This window comes from Colossoma macropomum, unplaced genomic scaffold (genome assembly GCF_904425465.1).
Source record: "Colossoma macropomum unplaced genomic scaffold, Colossoma_macropomum, whole genome shotgun sequence".
Classification (NCBI taxonomy): Eukaryota; Metazoa; Chordata; class Actinopteri; order Characiformes; family Serrasalmidae; genus Colossoma; species Colossoma macropomum.
This window is the reverse complement of record NW_023494791.1, coordinates 12,100,386-12,121,939: the sequence shown is the minus strand read 5'-3', so window position 1 is coordinate 12,121,939 and position 21,554 is coordinate 12,100,386. Positions and strand designations below refer to the sequence as shown.

The following is a 21,554-nucleotide window of genomic DNA, read 5'->3' as shown; positions in this document are numbered from 1 at the left end:
AGTACATTTTACAAATGCGCCACACCATTTTTGTAAGCGTAATAAGCCATTTGTACAAACATAAATGTGCATTACCTGTGCCATTATAAGTGTATCGTCACTTCTATCTCTGAGATCAGACCTTAAAAAGAATGGGTCTTAGATCTTAAACTTACACAGGCTCATGAACATTTTTGCAGTTGAATAAAAAAAAATTCAAAGACACAATTCACAAGGAAAATATGCTTTAATTCAGCTTGAATGCAGACCACTGACATGGTTTTGACTGTGTTTCAGACAGAGAGCACCAATAACCTAAAACATGCCACTGTTAGATCAACCCTGCAGAACAGCTCTGTACCTGGCAGTGCATTATCCAATCATAAGCAAATTAAACCTTTTCAAGGTGAAGGAGAACCAATTGGAAACTTTTGACAATCCCACGGTCACAAGACCCTTCCATAGAACTTCAGCACATTTTTCACGCATGTGATCATAGACAAATGGTCGTTAGAGAAAGGGTCTGATGTACGCTGGCAGAACTTCACAAATACATTATTTGTCCTAATGTTGAAATAATCTTTAGAGGCACTCTTTTGTAAACAGGAGGATGTGGCCAAAGATTATGCTCAGGATAAACCATAAAGGAAAAGAAACTGCAGAAAGATTTCATTTATCAGTCTGTTTGGTATCATCTGGAATGACACTCTCTCACACACGCACCATCCATACACACACACACACACACACACACACACACACACACACACACGCTGTGTCCTAAAGTCACAGGAGAACCACTCAGCCAGCACGGCACACTGAAACAAACTAAACATGAGTACGCCAGACCACATGCAAACACACACACACACACACACACACACACACCTCTGCCCCCCGAGCAGACAAAGAGTGACAGCACTGCAAGCAGGTCAAAGGTCAGTGCCTTCCAGTCTGATCAGATCCAAGCTGAGTCATGTGACTGTTCAGATGACACATTCATAAATAAACAAATCTCCACTTCTCGCCCAATCAGACACTCCATTACCACGGCCACACGGCGAATTAACTCCTGCCCAACAGAGAACCACAGTGTGACTGGCTGATCGGTGATAGGGCTGGAGCGGATGTGTCCTCCACTGGGGGAAGGGCCTGCGTTCTCACCCCACCACTCTACATCTGCGTCAGGAAGTGAGCGCGGCCATTGTCATCGAGGCGACGTGTGAGGATATCACAACCTGTTTCAGTCACCAAGAGTGTGTGTTCGAACTGGGCAGAGCGTTTACCATCTCGAGTAACCGCTGTCCAACCATCCGGCCATGTTTCATCCTGCCAACCACCTGCAGGGTAAAGGAAAATTTAAAGATAGATAGCAGTATCCAGCACATTGGGAAGAAATAAAAGTGGCCTGCATAAGTTATGGCACACTTTACATTTTATGTTTCCCCCCAATATGCTAAACTGAGTAAATAAATAAAATTGTGCACAAAATATACACTGCCCAGCCACATCATCTTGTAACCCTCCTTGTATCTACACTCACTGTCCATTTTATCAGGTCCACTTTGTAGTTCTACAGTTACAGACTGTAGTCTATCGGTTTCTTACTTTGTTAGCACCTTTTTATCCTGTTCTGCAATGGTCAGGACCCCCAAAGGACCACCACAAAGTAGGTATCATTTGGGTGGTGGATCATTCTCAGCACTGCAGTGACGCTGATGTGCTGGTGGCATGTAAGTATGTATTGCACTGGTACAATTGCTGCAGTTTTTGAACACACTACTAGTTTTTAAACATCATGTTGTTGTTAAGTCAGACACAATACCACATCTGTTGCCCACAGTTTGTGTTAGTCCTCGCCTAGTCTTCCATCAGCGGTCACAGGACACTGCCTACAGGATGCTGTTGACTGGATATTTTTGGCTGGTGGACTATTCTCAGTCCAGCAGAGAATTTAAAAACTCCAGCAACACTGCTGTGTTTGATCCACTCTTACCAGCACAACACACAATAACATGCTACCACCACATAAGTCACTGTAGTGCTGAGAATGATCCATCACCCAAATAATACCTGCTCTGTGGTGGTCCTGATCATTGAAGAACAGGGTAAAAGGGGGCTAAAAAAGTATCCAGAAAAACAGATGGACTACAGTCTGTAATTGTAGAACTACAAAGTGCACCTATATGGCAAGTGGAGCTGATAAAATGGACAAAGAGCATAGATAAAAGGAGGTGTACCTGATGAATATTGCATATGAATATATATATATATATATATATATATACATACACACACATACACACACACACACACAGTTTGCTTGTTTGTACAAGAATTATAATTAAAAGCAGCACTTTTTCAGTGTGAGGAGTGAATCTCCAAAGAGCAGACAGGTCAAGTAATATAGGTCATGTACAGCTCTATAAAAGCTTCCAGTTGCCTTTATCTGAATATTATATTAATTTACTATAGGCATGGAAGAACATTTCAAGCCAAGTAAGAACATGTTTTTACACAGCTGTCTAGTTAATTAATGGTGCTTGATTTTGTTGTACTTCATTCCTTTATGTTGACATTTGAAAGCCTCCTTGTTTGCTAATGCTGGTGTTACTTCATTTGGCCAAAAGTCTGTATAAGACACGCTCCTCTCACAAATGTGCTGTGCTTGGTCAACCACCAGGCAAACATTGACAAGCTCCATCCGAGTATTAAAGGACGGGGTCCAAATAAATGGTTCCCTTATACCACCCTTTCCAAAACCCCTCTGATAAACTGTAATTTTATTTGGCTCTTACCTTCACAGATCATGGGTTCAATAGTGAAGACATGACCAGGCTTCATCACCCCCACAGCTTTATTCTCTAAACACACAAAAAAACAAAAAACAGCTGAGTACCAGGTCAGGACAGGCATGTAAACGTTTTCATGGGAAATGTCCAGATAACTATATATGCCTGTAACACTTATTGTCATGCACAACCTGTTTTCTGTTCTCCTCAAAAGTAATCATATATGTATGTCTGCATTAATGTATGCATTCTCACTCGCATAGTGTGGAACATTGGGTGCGGTGTGAAAGAGTTTGTGAATGCCATGGCCGCAGTAACTCCGCACCACAGAAAATCCATTTGCCTGCGCATGTTTCTGGATGATGTTGCCCAGCTCTCGATAACGGACACCTGGCTTCACTGCAGAAACACAACAGCAGCGCATCCCATCAGTGACAGAACAGCTGTGCATTACTGCAGTGCAGTTCTGACCTCTAGAGGCCACAGTGCACATGTACAGCAGTTATACACAGAAAAAATGTGCCAAGAGAAAATGTGCAGTGTATGCACAAATGTCAGTTCTCACCAGCATCAATAGCTTGCATTAGGCATTCATATGTGGTCTGCACCAGCCTCTTTGCCCCCTCGTCCACCTCACCCACAAAAAACGTTTCATTTAGGTCTCCATGGTATCCATTGTGGTAAACAGTAATGTCCACTGAAATAAGAGAACTCGGGTTAAAACACAGGTATAAAAACAATGGTTACTGCACTGACAAAGTGCAGGGAAACCTCTGAACAGTACTGTTAGCTGTGTAGCAACAACTGTATAGAGACAACTGTACAATTATGAAATTAAGATGTTATATGGCCACAAGATAACCTTAAGTAAGTCAATATTTGTGTTCTAACAGGCATGGAGTGACTACGTGACTGGATGATGCGTGTGCCCTTCTTACAATATAAATCTGGAGTAGCACCTTGCTTAAAGGCACTGTCTATTTTTGAAAACTGGTAGATGTGGGAATATTTTGTGTGTCCGTACCGTTAAGGATGTCACCCTCTTGTAGGGCACGGCGATCTGGTATGCCATGACAGATGACCTCATTGACTGAAGTGCAGCAGGACTTAGGAAAGTTGTAGTAGTTCAGTGGTGATGGGTAGCAGTTCCGTGCTGTGCATGCCTTAAGCAAAGAAACAAGTTACATAAGAACTTCAGTAAACAGAGCTGGAGGAAGGACTATAACTATCAATTATGTTAACTGAGTAATCTACCAATTATTTTGATGGAGTAATTAGAGGCTTTAAAAAAAGGCCTGACAATAAAAAGTGACTTGACTGAACAATAACAAATTATGCAGAGCTTTACAGAAACCCTTTTAAAAAACAAAACATGAAGCCTCTGAAAAAGTGAGACAAGAGGAAGAATTTAAAATATGCATTATCAAGCAAACTGCCAGGTAACTGCTGTAGATTCATTAAGAATTTTTTTCATTAATTATTTTTAAAAAGTAATCAGGTTTATTGATAAATTGTGTCAGACCTTGCTTGGAACTGAGATTTTTTTTTGTTTTTTTTTTTAATTTTCACACCTTGCTCTTCTTTTGTCATGGATTTTACTTAGCTTTGTCACTGCTTAGCAACCAGACATGGCTTGCTAATGATGAATGCATGGGGATAAACAGGCATGTTTACATGCACAGAGTACAATGTATGGAATATAAACTGATCAGGCATAACATTAAGGGCTAACAAAGTATGCAGAGAAACAGATGGACTACAGTCTGTAATTGTAGAACTACAAAGTGCTCCTATATAGTAAGTGGAGCTGATAAAATGGACAATGAGCGTAGAAGCAAGGAGGTGGTCATAATGTTATACCTGATTGGTGTAATTACACATGTATATTCCTTCACATGTTTGCAATGAGCAATGAAAGTGGTTTACATAAGCTTGCCTCTTCTGCTAATGTTTTCAAAAAAGAAGCTAAGTGTTCTGACAGAGCCTAATGTATGAGTAATATTAAAGAGGATGTGAGGCAGGAAGGGAGGAAGACAAGAAAAAGAGTTTACCAGATGTACAGCATGATCAATCTCCTCTGTCGTCACTCCAGGTTTCACCATCATGGCAGCAATGTCGAGCACCTCTCGAGCCAGCTAAAAATTAATCACCCAATGGGCGAGTTAAGAACTGATCCAGTCAGGCTTAATTTTATGCCATCTCTACACTGCTGTATTGTCATGTCCTCATACTGATCTTTTTGGGATTCTAATAATCCAACTTGGAAAATGTCTCGCATGTTTGAAATATTAAATATATAACTACAAATCAAAATATATCAACTCCATGTAAAATTTATATTAGTGAACCAGGTCCAATGCATTTAAATTTTATTTTCTTGCGACAGGTATGAAGCACATTGCACTTCGCACCTAAAACGCAATAGTGAAGCTACATGGATGACCAAAATGCTTCAGCTTCCTGTGTAGCAATACCACTGGTTAATCATTTGCACCCAGTGAGTACTCAATTACTCACACAAACAACTGACAACATGTAAAGCTGAAATCAGTTAAAAGACAACAGGCTTTACCTTGCAGACGACTCTCATGCCCTCGATTTCTTCAGCATTGAGGATCTTAATCTGGGACGTCCCTTTAAGAGTCTGCTCCGTCTCGGACATCCCTAAACACCAACAAGAACACCAGTAAACGTTCAGCACGTAGTATTACCATTACCACACCATCTCACACACCTGAGAGAACCAGCGATACACACTGACCTGAGACTGTCAACATCATAGCCTTCACATCAGCTACTAGAAGCCAACCACTTTATTGTCACTCACTTTTCCTGTAATCCACGAGGATCTTATAGGAAACAACTTCACAATGGCGATACCAGCAGAGTAACGATACCAGCCATGCAAAAACAGACAACAGAGCCATGCTACTACACATTTACGCTGTCTTTTTCTTGTCCAATCGCACTCTCTTTCAAACACAAACACAGACAACAAGATATCCTCAATTCTTTCAGAAACGTCTGTAAGACAAGACAGTAGGGCTGCAACAATTAGTTAACTAATATTTGCCATCATTTATTATGGAAAATGTGACGCATTGTTTATTTGAAATTAAAAAGAAAAAAAAACAAAAAAACAAAACAAAACAAAAAAAAAAGTAAGTGGTTAAAAGTTGGACACGCTCATTCTGACAGACTGCAATACACTACAGGAAGCGCTGGGGGGACATGGCTTCTATTGTTTCACTTCATCATAAAAGAAGTAACTGCTTGTGACCAGGTGTTAAATTGGGATTTAGGAGATAGGGGGGGCTTTTTTGTCCATTGGTGTCAATGTGGGAATAATACTGTTTAATTTACACTTCCATTTTTGAATAATTCACATGGTATTGAATGAGTTCTCAGCAATTAAAACAAATAGTCTGTTTAGGGTTTAATTAAAGTCAAGATTAACTTGGAAAAAAAAGCTTCTACTACCTTTTTTCCTAAGATCAGCAATTAGCAATAGTAACCTACAGACACTATCAGACAGCTAGGTGCAAATACGTGCCTTTGAGAACACTTGTTGGCAAATCAGTTGCAAATATAGTTCTGCAAAGCCTTTAACAGGATAAATAAGAGGGAAATAACTCAGGCCACTTAAAGGTTGAGGCATAATGACTACATTTAAAACGTTTAAAACGTCAAAACAGCATGAAGGAGTCAGTATGTACTTACAAGATTACGACAATATGTAAAATGATAAGAGGAGGACGTGGCACCTAAATATGCAGCAGCAAAAAATAAATAAACTTGGAAAGGAGAGGTGTGAGACTGTAACTGTACGGGGGTTGTCTGTCAGTTTATCACAAGAAATAGCTAAATGGATTTTACCAAGATTGTATTCGAAACAATTTACATTTCCATCAACTTACAACACTCATTTCTATTTGCCACTCAAGGTACTGGAGCTCTGCTTCAGTGCACGCTGGCCCAATTTAACCCCTGCTTGTCACATAGATGGTACTTTGGCCCGTCACAATTAATGAGGTCGTCATTCATGTGTGCCGAGAAGAGACACAAGGCCATTGAGTGAGGCATTTCTCATTTTGGTGTTCTTTAAGTGCCCTTATTGCAGCCATTGGCAAGGACTACATGGATGCAGACTCAGCAGTGGTCTCTTACCCAAAATTCCTTGTGATACAGACTAAGATCAATTATAGTGGATGGGTGTTTTGGTGTTGGCCTGGGGGCGAGGTTTAAGGGAACTATCTGGTACAGGCCTTTTGAGTAATAGTAGCGATGCGACTTGGGCAAAGTGAGAAGAAACGGCAGAAGCCATAACGATTTGACGGTGGGTGTCCAATCTTATCTACAAAGGGCCAGTGTGGCTACAGGTTTTCATTTCAAACAAACTTCAGCACAGCCGACTTTACTTGTTTATCTGCCTGCCTGACCCAACACCTTACCCACACCATTCCCACATGCCCAACAGTGCTAACATATCCCGCATAAACTCTCTATAAAGAAATTTATTCATTTTTCCAGTAATTTAGGTTGTTTACTAGTTTGCTCACTCATGAAATAATAGCATATAAACATAATCGTTCACTAGAAATGCAAGAATGTCCCTAAAATTTAACAGTCTCCGCCAGAATTTTGTCTAAAGTAAGACAGACACATTAGAACTTTTCCTAATGATTTTTTTCCTCAACATAATATGGTTGAAAGGTGCAGCCATTTGAGATGTATTTTACGGCAACAGGTAATTTCCACTATTTACAACTGTATGAGCTTGTTAATACTTACTTCAATGCAGTCATCATCTACCATGAAAAGATTTCATTTTTGCCTCATGGCTTGTTATTCAGACTATTATAATATACTTCCAACTAAACAGCAAACAATAAGGGGGTTTTGTACATTCTGCTGTCTGGGTTGACCTGACTGTGAGGTTTACTTCACAGACGAATCCAAACCCTGACATTTTTAAAGTTGTTTTTGGCATTTGAAATGAGTAGAGAAAAGCAATCTACTCTGTAAGGCTATCTGGAGCTTCCCATCCAAAATATCTGCCAATGAGAAATGCCAGCTAAAGAAATTTCATCATATTGAAATACGTTTCAAGGTAATGGTGGATTGCTAAACAGCTTGATAATTTGTAAGCAATGATTGGAGAGCTAAGAAAATAAGACAAGATCAATATGGGAATTTAAAAGGGGGGGGTTAAGCGTACAGAATGGATTGACCTCAGTTGCTGTACTGAAAACAAAACTGGTCTTTTCATTATCATTTCCAGTGTTAGACATTTCAGACTGTCAGTCTATAAACAACTGCCTATGTGTGCTGCTTTATTGAAATGAAAACTTGCAGCCACAGCGGCTCTCTATGGATTAGACTGGACACCTCTGGATTAGACCAAGTAACAGTGTAGAGTAACCGATTAAAGAAATAACTGCTAGTTGCAGCCCTACAACACAGCACCAGCCTGACGAACACATGGGACGACGGGCCTCATACCTGCCAACAAGCCAACTTCTGCTGCTGCAGTGAGCAAGAGAAAAGCTTCAGACACACACGCCACACACACACCGATGCAAATTCACTCCAACATTAGAACCATCTCACACACAATCAGCTGGTAAACATACATACACATGTATGCATGACATTAGCACACATACTATATGAACCAGGCAGACAGACACACACACCACTTTCTCCTGCTGGAAATATATACTCTGAATTTACTACTCTACATTAAAATGCTCATCTAAAAGCTCAACTGCCAGTAGAGCACTAACAAACTAGAAGCCTGGCGCTAATGATCAGCTTCACTATTACTTACGGGCAGATTCTGCAGCTTCAATTTAGGAGGAAATGAAACATTATTCCATGCAGTGACATGGCTTATGGATCTCGTTTTATATGCTACATCTAAGTCAACAATTTCTTATGGGGGGAAAAAACAGATCTTTGACACAGGCATGCATTTAACACTGAGTAAATGTTGCCTTATCTGAATTATGCAATGCACAAAAGCGATCAATATACTGTCACTGTTATTTTGAATGTTAGTGAAACTGATTTTTCCTCTCATGTCCAATTGTAACACCCTACATGACATTGCAGACAGCCCTAGGAATGTCAGCGGAAAACAGCTGTTCTGGTATGGTATCTGCCTCAAGTGACAGTACAGCGGGGGGGTGGTAACTTTAGAATATGGTACTCACAGTTAATAATTACTAATCTCACTAATTTGTTTTTTAGAGATGGCACTGATCTGATATATCGGATAGGTATCAGGCTGATATCAGCCAAAAAAAAGCCTGAAAATAGCCTGAAATATCCAGAGGTGGGAACAACACTATGTTGCAAGTAACAAGTCAGTCTCAAGTCTTGTCACTTGAGTCCTGAGTCAAGACAATCAAGTCGTAATTCAAGTCCCGAGACAGTACCGTCAAGTCTCAAGTCAAGTACAGAGTCCTTCACAAGTTATTACGCATTCTTCAACAAACATAATGACATTTCAACACTGAAAAAGGTAATGCCTGTTAAAGACAGCATATTTGTGGTATGTGACTGTACCCTAAAGTTTTTTTTTTCAATCCTTCAAAATAAATTGGAAAACCCATGGTACACGGATAACCATGACAGACTACACTACACTTACATTTTCACAAGTACTATTCAATTTAATTAAAGATAAAGAAGAAATAGATGATATTTTGTCACTTTTGGGAGCACTGGAAGCATAGGATAAAAAATAACACTTTTAAAAACTAGCTCTAAAGCTAGACAGCAAAATAAAAACAACTGCTTGCTTGAACTGAATTTTCACAACAGAAACCAAAAAATGTCGTGCTGTACATAGATTACAGAAAAGAAAGTAAAATGACTGTCAATGTTAGAAGCTGAAGGCTTTTTTTTCCCCAATTTTCTGACCCACCTTAAATGGTGCCGATGTTAACCGCCAGAATGTAGTTACTGCGCCATTTAAGGTGGAATGGAAATTCTAATCCAAAGCTGGCAAACAAAAAGTCAACTTCAGCTTCATGCTGAATGTTGTGCTTGTTCCGCAGAAGCCATTAAAATCATTCAAACAGAGAACGCTTGATCTCTTTTGTTTAACTACCATAAGGAAAATGGCAAGTTTGCCTGGTAAGTTTCTCCTGCAAGACTGGAATGAGTGTTTACTGATGCTTTGCTTGTTTCTAGCTTATGAAGGCAAACTTGAATTCTCATTTAAAAAAGATCACAACCAGCACCACACATCTGACAACACTACTGTACATTAAATCTACGTTTGATACAGTTCTGGCATGTCTGCGCAAGGAAATGAATTCATTCTCATGAAAAACAACTGATTATAAGGAGTATAGAGTCTTGCCAAGTCTGAGTCTTTGGTGCTCAGGCCAAATTCGAGTCAAAAGTCTTTTATGAGTTTGTCATGTCGAGTCTCAACTCATCAAATTCAAGACTTGAGTCCAAGTCGTCTGATTCAAGTCCACACCTCTGGAGATACTCCCGCACTGTGTGAGGCTGTTAGCTGTATGTTTCTTCCTGTGGGGTAGAACGCGTTTCAACCGCTCATCTTACATGAATCAATTATAAGTTTCTCATTTTAAAGCTCTGTACTTTTAAAAGAGAAAAAAAACATATCAGCATTGGCCGACAAATAAGGTTTGAATACTGGTATCAGAAAATAAAAAGTGGAAAAAACTTCTCTACTAACTTTTCACTACAGTCAACTGATAGAGGAAAACTAAGAAGATAAAGGGTCAAAATTAGAGAAAATCTCTTATCAGAGTCCAGCACTGGGTTATTTCGCTGTTCAAACACACCTGATTCATCTGCAAGTTAACATGTTTAGTGTGTTAGAGCAGATAAATTGCTCTCCAGGACAAGTGCTGGACACCGCTGCACCAAGGCATGAGCTGTGCTATGGAAAACACCGAAGTCTCAAGTCCAGCTGTTGGGTCATTTGTTGCTATACCTCTATTTAAATGTATGTGTGGCTGTTTTTGTCTCCCCATAATCATCTTCAGTCTTACCCAGCGGGTGATCAGCATAGTCCGGTCTCTGGATGGTCCCTGGAACAAGTCTCATGGGTGTCTATGGAGGCAGTCAGAGAACAGTTCAAGTCAGCGTTTCTGTTTGGCAGAATGTTTCTTTTAGTCTTAGAGTCAAAGCTTTTCCTGTTGTGTTCATACCAGAGGGTAGTGAGGCCGCAGTTTGCCAGTGTAACGGTACCCAGGCCAGGGGTCTGTGTTGACTTCCTTCTCTACACAGTTCTTTCCCTCATCCTTGGTTTTGTCTTCCTCTGTTCAAACACAAAATAATGAAGTGAGACAAACGGTTACACGTGAGCCCAAGGGGGGAAAATACAAGAGTTACAATGGAAAATTCCCCCATACTTGCTTTCTTGTGGAGCAGTTTGTGAGTACCCCAGCTGCCTTTGAAACACTCCTAAAACGCAAACAGGGGTAGAGCTCATTATTTTAGGAAAGTAATCACAATTTTTAGGATTTTAAAATCAACAGAAGAAAGAAACCACGATGCGCTGAAATCATTACAGTACACAACGGATCTGTCAAACCTCGCTGCTAGTGTTTGTGTACATTTACAGATACTGAAGTCTCACGTTCACAGTGCTTTCTTAAAAGCACATGACGCCTTTCTAAATGAACACGAGAAAAGATTCATTAATTATTAAGCCTGAAGGCATTTACAGTACGTTAAGCTAGATATTGATGAGGACGTGTTCGATATGCAGATCTGTTGGTGCGTTTTGGTTCAACAGAAGAGAAATCATCCAGTTTGGTTAGTTAATACCCTTCTGGTAGTTCAAGACTCAGCAACAGGTGGTCGACACACAACACACGGAGACAAGAAACCAGACAGAGAACGAATGAGCTGTTCGGCTTGATTCTGGAGGCCCAACTATTCGAGCAATTTATAGCCCTCTTTGCTTTTCGACTCAGCAAAACTGATTATATTTTTAAAAGAAGTGACGTTAGCAATTGAGCTACGACTCATTCAACAGCAGCACAACGCTGTCCTTGAATTTACTTTCCATTAACCGTTACTCAGTTTAGCACTGAGCAGACCACCAAACTGCCTGTGTGGTACCTGAAGTTTCAATAATTTATCAGGACCACTATATATCTCTGGCTGCTCGTCCAACATGCATCAGGCTGGCTATCTTGACAGCTTGACTCGAAGCCAATACCGTCAGTATCGTGCTGCTGCTGCGCTAGCCGGCGCTGCTAATCTAGCATTTACTAAGCTAGCTAACGTTAGCCAGCTAAAACGTTAGCGAGCACTTCAGCATCTAATGTGCACATTAAGTGACGAACCGTCCGCCACATGGCTAAAATCTGCATCAGAACATCAGACCAAGAAGTTTAACTTCAGACTAGCCTGTGCTGCTAACTTTAGCGAAGTGCCTCGTTGAGAGGCTGCGGATGAAACCAATTTTAGCAGGCCAGCAGAGAGGCAGCGTGCTAGCTCTCTCAACGTTACCACAAAACCCGCAGAGCTTCTTCGGGATGCTACCTGAGAGCAGAAATATGAGCCTTGTATCCCGAGTTTAATACAGGTAGGACACTGGAGTTTGGCTTCTTTACTGCAATCCTCCGTCTCACACTCCCGTGTGACCACCGCCGCCATGCTTTCAGCAGGAGAAGGCCGGTGAAGGGCTGCAGAGGCAGCGATGATCACGTCGAGAGGGGAGGGACTGCTGCTGCTTTACCATGTGCTTCCTTAAATGTCCACTGTTTTGTCCTCACTTAGCTGCTTTATGTGTCTTTCTATGTCTGAGCTTTTTTTGTCACTTTTTTGGGTGTTAAAAACTAAGGAATTTACAGTTTTTTGATCACGGAGATCATTATTATTTCAATGTTTTTCACTCACTCCACTGCAAGATGCAGCCCTCTTACACAGAGTTACACTGAGCAGTTTGAGGTATACAGTCATGTGCAGATAATTTGTTCAGCCCTGGTCAAAATAAATGCTTTTGTTTATTTTTCCATATGAAAATAAGTTAACACATCCTCTACAGAGAACACATTTCTGCACACTTCATACACAATTAGCGTTCAGATAGATAGATAGATAGATAGATAGATATAACTTTATTGATCCCAAAGGGAAATTGTAGTGTTACAGTAGCAAGACATATAATTGCAATTAAACTTGCATATATTAGGCATAAATAAAAATAGACATAAATTAGGCAAAAAAAACTAGACATAAGTAAAGTTTTTGGTAAAGTTAAAGATTTGATAAATTTAACATATTGGAAAAAATAAAACATAAATGTTAAGGCACATTAAATATGTATAATTTTTTCCCCAATATGTTACATTCAAATAAGGTAATAATATTGTGAACTAAAATTTGCCGACAAATATCTTATCTAAGTTTGTTCAACTTGAATGCAATATTTACAGTTTTCTACACGCAAACATGACTTTGAAACTAAAGTGGCTCTGGGCTTTATTTTAGAAACTCACAATATTCATACCCTATTTGCCACCACTATGGTAGAATGACCAGGTGCACTTTGTTAGTGCTGTAGCTCATCTGTTGCTGCATCTTTAATCCCATCTATCAATGGAAAGTACTAGTACCCAGCAGTATCCGCTACCAACACCCACTACCGTGCCACTACTGTTTTGGTAACACTGTTGTGCTAGAGGTCCATAAGGCACATTATTTCTGGTCTGCGGTGGTCCTATGTTGATCCCTTTCCAGTGATGGATAGGGTAGTGAGTGGCTCATAAATTGTGCAGAAACCATCAGTAATTATACAGCTGTGTGCAGTAGTAGTTTGGACGTATCCTCCATAGAGGACACACTTCTGCACATTTTAATACACAAATACTGTCTATTTGCTGAATTTAAGAAATGAAACATAAAATGTTGCCTGTGCAAATTGCACATTTGTCTATTATGGGCAAAATAAATAAAAGAAATTGTGCACTATAATTTGCAGAAAAATGTCATATTTAAGTTTGTTCCCTGTTGAAGATATGTTAACTTGTTTTCGTTCAGAAAATCAAAAAACATGTTATTTGTCCAAACTTTTGCATGCTATATACCTAATATGCAAACCTGGTACCTGATAAAATGATAATAAAAATGCTTTGAGGCATTTAAAGCAATCTCTCCGAGCACTGAGCTTCACAATCTGGAGAGAGTTAGGTGAACCTTGACTTTTGCATGGCTCTGCCCCTGCTTCTCCGACTAAGTGTGACAGTGTTGATCTGCTCTTGGCTAGAGTAATCCCAGCTAATCCCTGCAGGCGTTCTTGTGATCTATGGCATGGTGTTTGGGAATGCCATACTCTCACTCAACTGCGTTCCTAGGACACCTGTCTCAGAGCTATGCACACATTGCTGTGTGTTCACCTCCTTCTAGGCTTGGCATTTGCTGTCCACGCACAGAATGACACATGTCCATCTTTGTGCACCTGTGCCTTCCACGGACGCAGCAATGGAAAGGGACTCAGGTACAGTTAAATTGGCTTTTGTTCAACCATTCATTCATTATCCCTTCCTTTCCATAACCTCCCTTTTTACCTTCATTGCTCCCATCAACATTCTTTTCTCCCCTCTTCCTCCTCCTGTTTTATCCATACAGATATTTGCTTTGTCCATATGGAAGTGTATATGACAATATGTTCTTATATGACATTCCCATCAGAGAACAATATGTGTGTGTGTGTTTTGTCACTTCTGAACATGATCTACCAGAAAGATTTGTATTTTTTATTTATGTGCTGCAATCAGGTGTCAGCAGCCAATAACAGTAGGTGTTGGGCACAGTCCATAAAGCATTTAGTCAAATTAATCTCATTAGGTAATTTGCTCCTGCTTAACTGCAGCGGTGACCATCAGTCAGTGTTAGTCTGTCACTCTTCTTTTCTTCAGGACTGTGCTGTGTAAGAATCCTTCCTTGACAGCAATCCCAGTCAACTTGCCCTCTGACACAGTGAAGTTCCGTCTGGAGCGCACTTCTGTTTCTCGGGTCTTCAGGGGGGCCTTTTCAACCTTGCCAAACCTTGTATATCTCTGGCTTACCTACAACTCCATCACCATCGTCCATCCCCGAAGCTTCACAAACCTCACGTTCCTCCATGAGCTGCGATTGGATGGGAATCTTCTGTCCACCTTCCCCTGGGAGGCTCTCAGGGACACACCCCGCCTCCGAACACTCGGGCTGCACAACAACCGCCTGTCACGAGTCCCTCCTCAAGCTGCACGTTTCCTTGGCAATATCACCTACCTAGACCTGTCAAGCAACAGGCTGAGTACGCTGCCAAATGAACTGACCACTCTCTGGCCTCTCACTACCCAAAGTGAACCCCAGCGCTCAGTGGTACTAGGTAAGGCAAAGAGGCAGATAATCAACAGTAAATCTTAAGAACTACACGAGCTGGATTAGTGATGTCATTTGTCTTTGAAATTTGACTGGCGGATTTCTATGAAATGAAATGTCTTGGTAATCTCCCCAGATTACACTCTATGGCCAAAATATATAGACACCTGATTATCACACATCTATGAGCTTGTTTGACATCTCATATCAAGGCCATGGGCAAAAATATTTGGTGGTTATTATGGCCTCCACTCTTCTGGGATGGCCTTCCATGAGAGCCTGGCTCTCAAATTAGCATTCCAGTTCATCCCAAAAGTTTTCAGAGGGGTTGAGGTCAGGGCTCAGTGCAGGCCATTGAAGTTCTTCCACAGCAAAATTGTCAAATCATTAAATCATGTTTTTATGGATCTTGCTTTGTGCTTGGGGGCACAATTATGCTAGAACAGGAAAGGGCCTTTCCCAAACTGTTGCCACAAAGTTGGAAGCATGTAATTGTCTAAAAAACAGTACCAGACCATTATCCCTCCTCCACCGTACTTTACTGTTGGCGCTGTGTATTCTTGTAGGTAGTGTCTCCTGGCATCCACCAAACCCAGATTCATGTGTCAGACTGCCAGACAACACAATTCCACTGCTTCAGAGTCCAGTGGTGGTGTGCTTTACACCACTCCACCTGACAATTGGCATTGCGCATATTGATCTTAGGCTTGTGTGCAGCTGCTTGGCCATAGAAGTCCATTTCATAATATTCCTGATGTCCAGTTCTTGTGCTGATGTTGTTTCTAGAGGCAGTTTGGAACTCTGTAGTGAGTGATGCAATAGAGGGTGGTCGATTTTTATGTGCTATGCACTTTAGCACTCTGTTCTGTTTTTGCTCCTAGATGCTTCCATCTTATAATAATAGCACAGACAGTTGAAAGCGGCAGATAAAGAAGGGCAGAAGTTTTACAAACTGACAAACATGGCTTCCTATTACAGTGCCCTGTTTAAAGCCACTGAGTTCTTCATTTTCATCTACTGCCATTGTTTGTTTGTGGAGATTGCATGGCTATGTGCTTGATTTTATACACCTGTTAGCAATGGGTGTGGCTGAAACACCTGAAGTCAATAATTAGGAGGGCCATATATAATATACCCCAGAAGATAATTCGCTTCAGAATTGTTACTTGCCAGACATTGCAGATATGTACTAGATTAAAATTAAAATTTTGTTTGTAATTACTTAAATTACCGCACTTCTCTAGGTAAAACTAATCAAGCTCAATAGGTTTTTATTAGTAGTCTATGTCATGTATAGTTGGCCGACAATCGTCACGATCCCATCATAGATTAATCATTAATATCAGTGGCCATAAGACTGTTTCTTATATTGATAGAATATTATAGGGGTTGACCTTGAGAGGTGGAGTTAGTTGAAATGACTAGAAAAACTGAGAACACCTCAAACCTTTTGATCACTCTGACATGACATTTTGTCCCCTTGGTGGAGTAATGTTGACTCCAGCAGGGAGTAAGAAGTAATGAAGCCATTTAAAGTAAATATCAATTATTTATTTCATTCATGTATTTATTTTGTCCATTTATTCATTCATCTATGCATAATCTTTATTTGCACAAGAAAGTCTGTTAGAAACTGTAACTTTATAATTTATTGCTGTAATTTTCCATGGGATTCTGTGTCACATAAACATAAAACTTTCATAGTATTAGGTTAATACTAACAATTCCAGTAAAAGTGTTTTTTCATCCACCGAAAATTAATTCCATATGTGAACACAGGCAAATAAGAAAAAGATTAATTCACTAAAACCATTTCTGGCATACAGAATTCCAAATGCAATCCGATCCTTTGATTGAGATCTGTATCTACAATCAGTCATATATACAGAAAAAAAACATAAATGTAAAATGACATCTCAACCATAAAGGGAAGGAAGCACTCTCTCAGATAGTTCAGTCATACTATCAACATGGACAATGCTTTTTATTTTCTCAGTTAAAACACTAAAAAACTTCAACAAACTGGGTAAAGTGAAATTAAGAGTATCACATACAGTCACCCTTTCACTTACCAGAATGTAACATCATCTGAGACTGACCCCAGCTAAAGACCCCATAAAATATTTAATGGGGAAATTCCGGAACTCAGCAGGACTGCTGCCCCGATCAGATTCCATAGATAACAGCCAGCATTTTTTCCCAGCAGTATATTTTTCTTTTTCTTTTTTTAACCATAAAAGAACATTTATGTTTAGGTCTGTAACCTACAACCCTTGTCCTTTGGTAGAGGTGATTTAGGTGAGGAAGACTATACTTCTTTCACTTCTTTCATAAATGTAGCCAAAATGGGATCGATAGTTAGATTGATGCATTTCTATAGCCGTTCTCAGCATTGATAACATGCTGAGACGTGAGTAAACGTAGTTTTGGTTCTTATACATACATTAGTACATGAAAGGTTTTGTCACAAAACACCTTATAGAACACAAGATTTTTATTTATTTGTTTATTTATTCATTTATTTTTGTGATATGCTATTTGGAGCGAGAAATATCAATGCTGTCAAGGCTTATTAGAGAAGTAAATGTGTTTTCCATTATACATCAACTGTTATTCTGTTCAAAAACTGTTTCCCAAAAAATTCTGTTACAAATGGATATATAGAGTTTTGAAATTAAACTCTTTGTTACAATGTTAACTTGAATAGTACACTATATGGCCAAAAGTATGTGGACACCTGACTATCACACCTATATGAGCTTGTTGGACATCTCATTCCAAAACAATGGGCCTTAAATATGGAGTTGTTTGCTTGATTTTATACAACTGTTAGTGATAGGTGTGGCTGAAACACCTGAACTCAGTAATTAGGAGAGGTGTCCACATATATTTGGCCATGTAGTGTAGGTTCAAGCCTGACTTTTGAGTGTATTTAGCAGCAGCAGTAGGCAAAAGAATTGGTGGAACATAATTATACAGACCGGCTATCAAACCGAATTAAAACCCTCTCATGAAACAGGTCTACTGTATCAAAACATGATTGATGTAGCAACTTCAGCTACTTCAGTTGCAGCAATTTTGTCTGGCTGTGCAAACTAGGCTAGCCACCTATGCAGTAGGGCACTTTGTAATTACTTGGATGTAATGCTACAGCAGAAAAAAAACACAGGGTACTTTAAGGTTGAGGCATAATTAACTGATTTATAACAAGTTGAAACAAAAGAAAATTACAGGAAGGTTTTAAAACATAACTGCATAAATGTGAAAAGATGATGACATCCCACTTTACAAACCAGGGTAGTTGTCTAGTGCCTGTCAGTGCGGTTATAGTTCAATAAACTTCACAAAGATTAGCATAAATATTGATGTTTCCAACAAATTATAGCTTCATGTTCCAGTCACATAAACCAAAATGCTAGAGCTTTGCTCTGCCCAGTTTAATCTCTGAGTAACATTATCTGTATTTAAAGCATTAGTCCAAATTTGATTATTCTTATTAAAAAATTTGGCTGGGTATGTAATTTGGTTTCCACTCTCAGGTCTGCAGGATAACCCCTGGCTTTGTGACTGCAGACTGTCCGTTTTACTGGACATCAGTAAGGCCCCAGAATCTTCTCTAGTTCTGTTGGATCGGTTCCTGACGTGTATTGGCCCTCCCGACCTAGCTGGAGTTCCCTTCCAGAGTGTGGATCTGCCACGCTGCCGCCGGCCCTCAGTGCTGACCTCTGCCACAAAGGTCACAACCTTACTGGGGAGCAATGTCCTGCTGCGCTGTGATGCCAGAGGATACCCTACCCCTGCTCTCATCTGGATCAAATCAGCTAGACCTAACCTCTACAACACAGGTCTCTGCCACACACATGCTCACCCACATGTGTTTTGTGTATTATTTTTTTATTGCTAATTAACTGCATGTTTTTTTTAATTTCCAGCTTGTTGCAGGCAGATTGAAAATGTGGAAAACGAGAAACTACCAAGGAAACTGCCAAGCTGTGAGTAGCTCACTTTCCTCCATAGCTCATTTGAAAGCATGTGAAATATAATGAATGCAGCAGGCCTGGGTGGTTGGGGGATATAACTGGATATCTATGATGACTGACAAGTAAAACAATATATAACAGTAAAATTGGTATATTAAGAGAGAGAACTGATGCATAAGACTAATTTAACTTAAGCAGCTTGCTAACTGATGTTAAATATATTATATATAAAACATATATGATAAATATATAATTTATCAAAAATAAATTGTACACATAATATTTTAATCTGGTAAACTATGACAGAGTAAATTTTCCACTGTGTCTGGAAAATTACGTCTGTGGAAAGTGCTAAGCGTTTTGCCTGTCCTGGTGGTTGTAAAGTTGTTCCTTATGAAAATATAATACTTAATAGTTTCCTACAGGCATCTATAGCTGAATTCCAAAATGATTCCACTATAACAATGGTGAAATCCTTCTGTTTTTTTATTATCCCTTAAACTGCAAGGGCTCGACTGTGGGCCCACATTCCTCACTTTCATAATAGCTGAATCATAAGCCCTCAGGTTAATGTGTATAGCATATCAACGTGGCTTTGGAACTCACTCATTTAGAGCATGTGTCGCAGTCTGAAGTTTCTCCAGCAGGGGGTAATGTTAGTGTTTGAGTTGCCATAAGCCCACACCAGCAGGAGCCCATAAGATTTTATGAAATTAATGTTAAAAAAGCATATAAGCTAAAAATAGAATAGACATTTTGTCTAAGCTGCAGCCAAGGGTGAGAAATTATCAACAAAATATTGTTTATTATTTATATTATTCTTTAGACCTAGAATACAAAGTATATGGAGGATAAAGATATTTGTGTTTGTAATGTCAAAACCTTTTTTCTATTTTATACCATTTAAAAACACTGTCCGTACTATACATTTTATGATGAATGGATGAGTAGAAATGGTCTACAATTACTTACAATAAAATCTTGTTAAAGTACATTAACATTAAGAATGTGTTTAGTTTCCCTTCAGACTTGCCATTTCAGAAATTATAGTTTGGTAATTTATACCCTTATGTATAAACTGTAACACTGTCAATGTCATGCCAAAACTTGGTTTTATTCTCACCCCTCAAATTTTGCAAGCACTGTCCTGCTCTATCACTCAAATGACAAAGTGTCCCAGAGGAATCTGACAACTTCCGTTCCTCTGCGTGCAGTTGTGCAGGAGTCTCCTCGTAAAGGATTACGCTGGTCAGTGATCAGCCTGAATGGGATATCATATAAGGATGCTGGAGAGTACCGCTGCAGGGCTCAGAACATGGCTGGCACGTCAGAGGCCATCATCAGTCTGAATGTGGTTGGAGTCATCAATGGAAATTCAGATTCCAAAAAACCAGCTGCACCTAAATCTCCTTTAAAGCCTCCCTCTGAAAGGAAGCCCAACCAACGACTCAAAATGACTCCCAGCTTATTCCCTAAAAACGTCACTGGAGGCCTGCTCTCCCCTCCTAAGAGAATCCTCACCACCCTTAAAGCCAGCAGGGACAAGATGAAGAGAGACAGGACTGGAAGGCCGAGCTTGCCTCAAAGCTGATTATCCAAACCAAACAGGCCAAGCAGCTCACATCCAATTCCAATCAAATGCAATACAGCCAAACCAGACTTCACCTTAAAAATCATCTGAATTATTTGATTTTTCTCAAAATAAATCCCTGTTGAGGACAGAATTGTTTATGAACGCTGTGTATTTGCTGTTTTTTTTCATTCACATGTACAGCGTTGACCTCTAGAGGGCGTCCTTTAGTCAGATAATAGGATGAAACAAAAAGAATTACTGCTTTGAAGAATGAAAGAAGACATTTAATGAGCTTATTAAAAAATACAAAATTTCTTTATATGTAAACACACTGAGAATGTCATTGTACAGCATTTTTACCACTGAGTATAGCTTCTGTTTAAAACACAGGCTACTGCATTCACACTCAGCAAATGACATACAAACAGTTTAACGAGCATTTTTCAAAAACATGACCGAATGACTTAATTTCTTCATGAGCAAATACAGAATGAACAAAATTATACAGCATTTGGCCACTAATCATAGCTTCATTCATGTTAAATGCTTAAATGCACAGGTATCCCTGAACCTTATCCTCTCTCTCCATCCTTTAATTATCAGTCTATGTACATGAGAGGAATACAACTACTACAAGCTAGACTGCTGCAGTGAGAAAAATATGCTGTGTCTGTCTGTAGACTTGGAGAATTAGAGTGACTCTAGCCAGTATTCTGTCTCTCTGACTGTCATTTATTTCACCCTGTCACATCTTAGAGAGTAAAGGTGAGATGAGATTGCACTTCTGAGATAGATATCGCTTCTCCACATCTACAGCCTGCTATAAAGATCCACAGATTGATTTCAGCATGCAATTATGGAAAA

The 21,554-nt window shown here is 39.7% G+C and overlaps 2 protein-coding genes across 2 annotated transcripts; one reads left to right on the top strand and one right to left on the bottom strand.

Annotated features, from left to right (window-relative positions):
• Window positions 1-207: 207 nt before the first annotated feature.
• On the bottom strand, window positions 208-12,493 carry metap1 (methionyl aminopeptidase 1). Its single transcript, XM_036573907.1, has 11 exons — window positions 12,312-12,493; window positions 11,171-11,222; window positions 10,967-11,076; window positions 10,808-10,868; window positions 5,344-5,435; window positions 4,823-4,906; window positions 3,796-3,934; window positions 3,337-3,468; window positions 3,027-3,170; window positions 2,778-2,843; window positions 208-1,319 (listed from the first exon to the last, which is right to left on the bottom strand). Exons 1-11 carry the CDS (start codon window positions 12,423-12,425, stop codon window positions 1,153-1,155), a joined length of 1,161 nt encoding a protein of 386 aa, XP_036429800.1. The 5' UTR covers window positions 12,426-12,493; the 3' UTR covers window positions 208-1,152.
• Window positions 12,494-14,143: 1,650 nt separating this feature from the next.
• Window positions 14,144-20,777, top strand: lrit3b (leucine-rich repeat, immunoglobulin-like and transmembrane domains 3b). The gene is made up of 4 exons (XM_036573906.1): window positions 14,144-14,268; window positions 14,690-15,144; window positions 18,677-18,982; window positions 20,332-20,777. The coding sequence occupies exons 1-4, from the start codon at window positions 14,144-14,146 to the stop codon at window positions 20,706-20,708; spliced, it is 1,263 nt and encodes a 420-aa protein (XP_036429799.1). The 3' UTR covers window positions 20,709-20,777.
• Window positions 20,778-21,554: the final 777 nt, after the last annotated feature.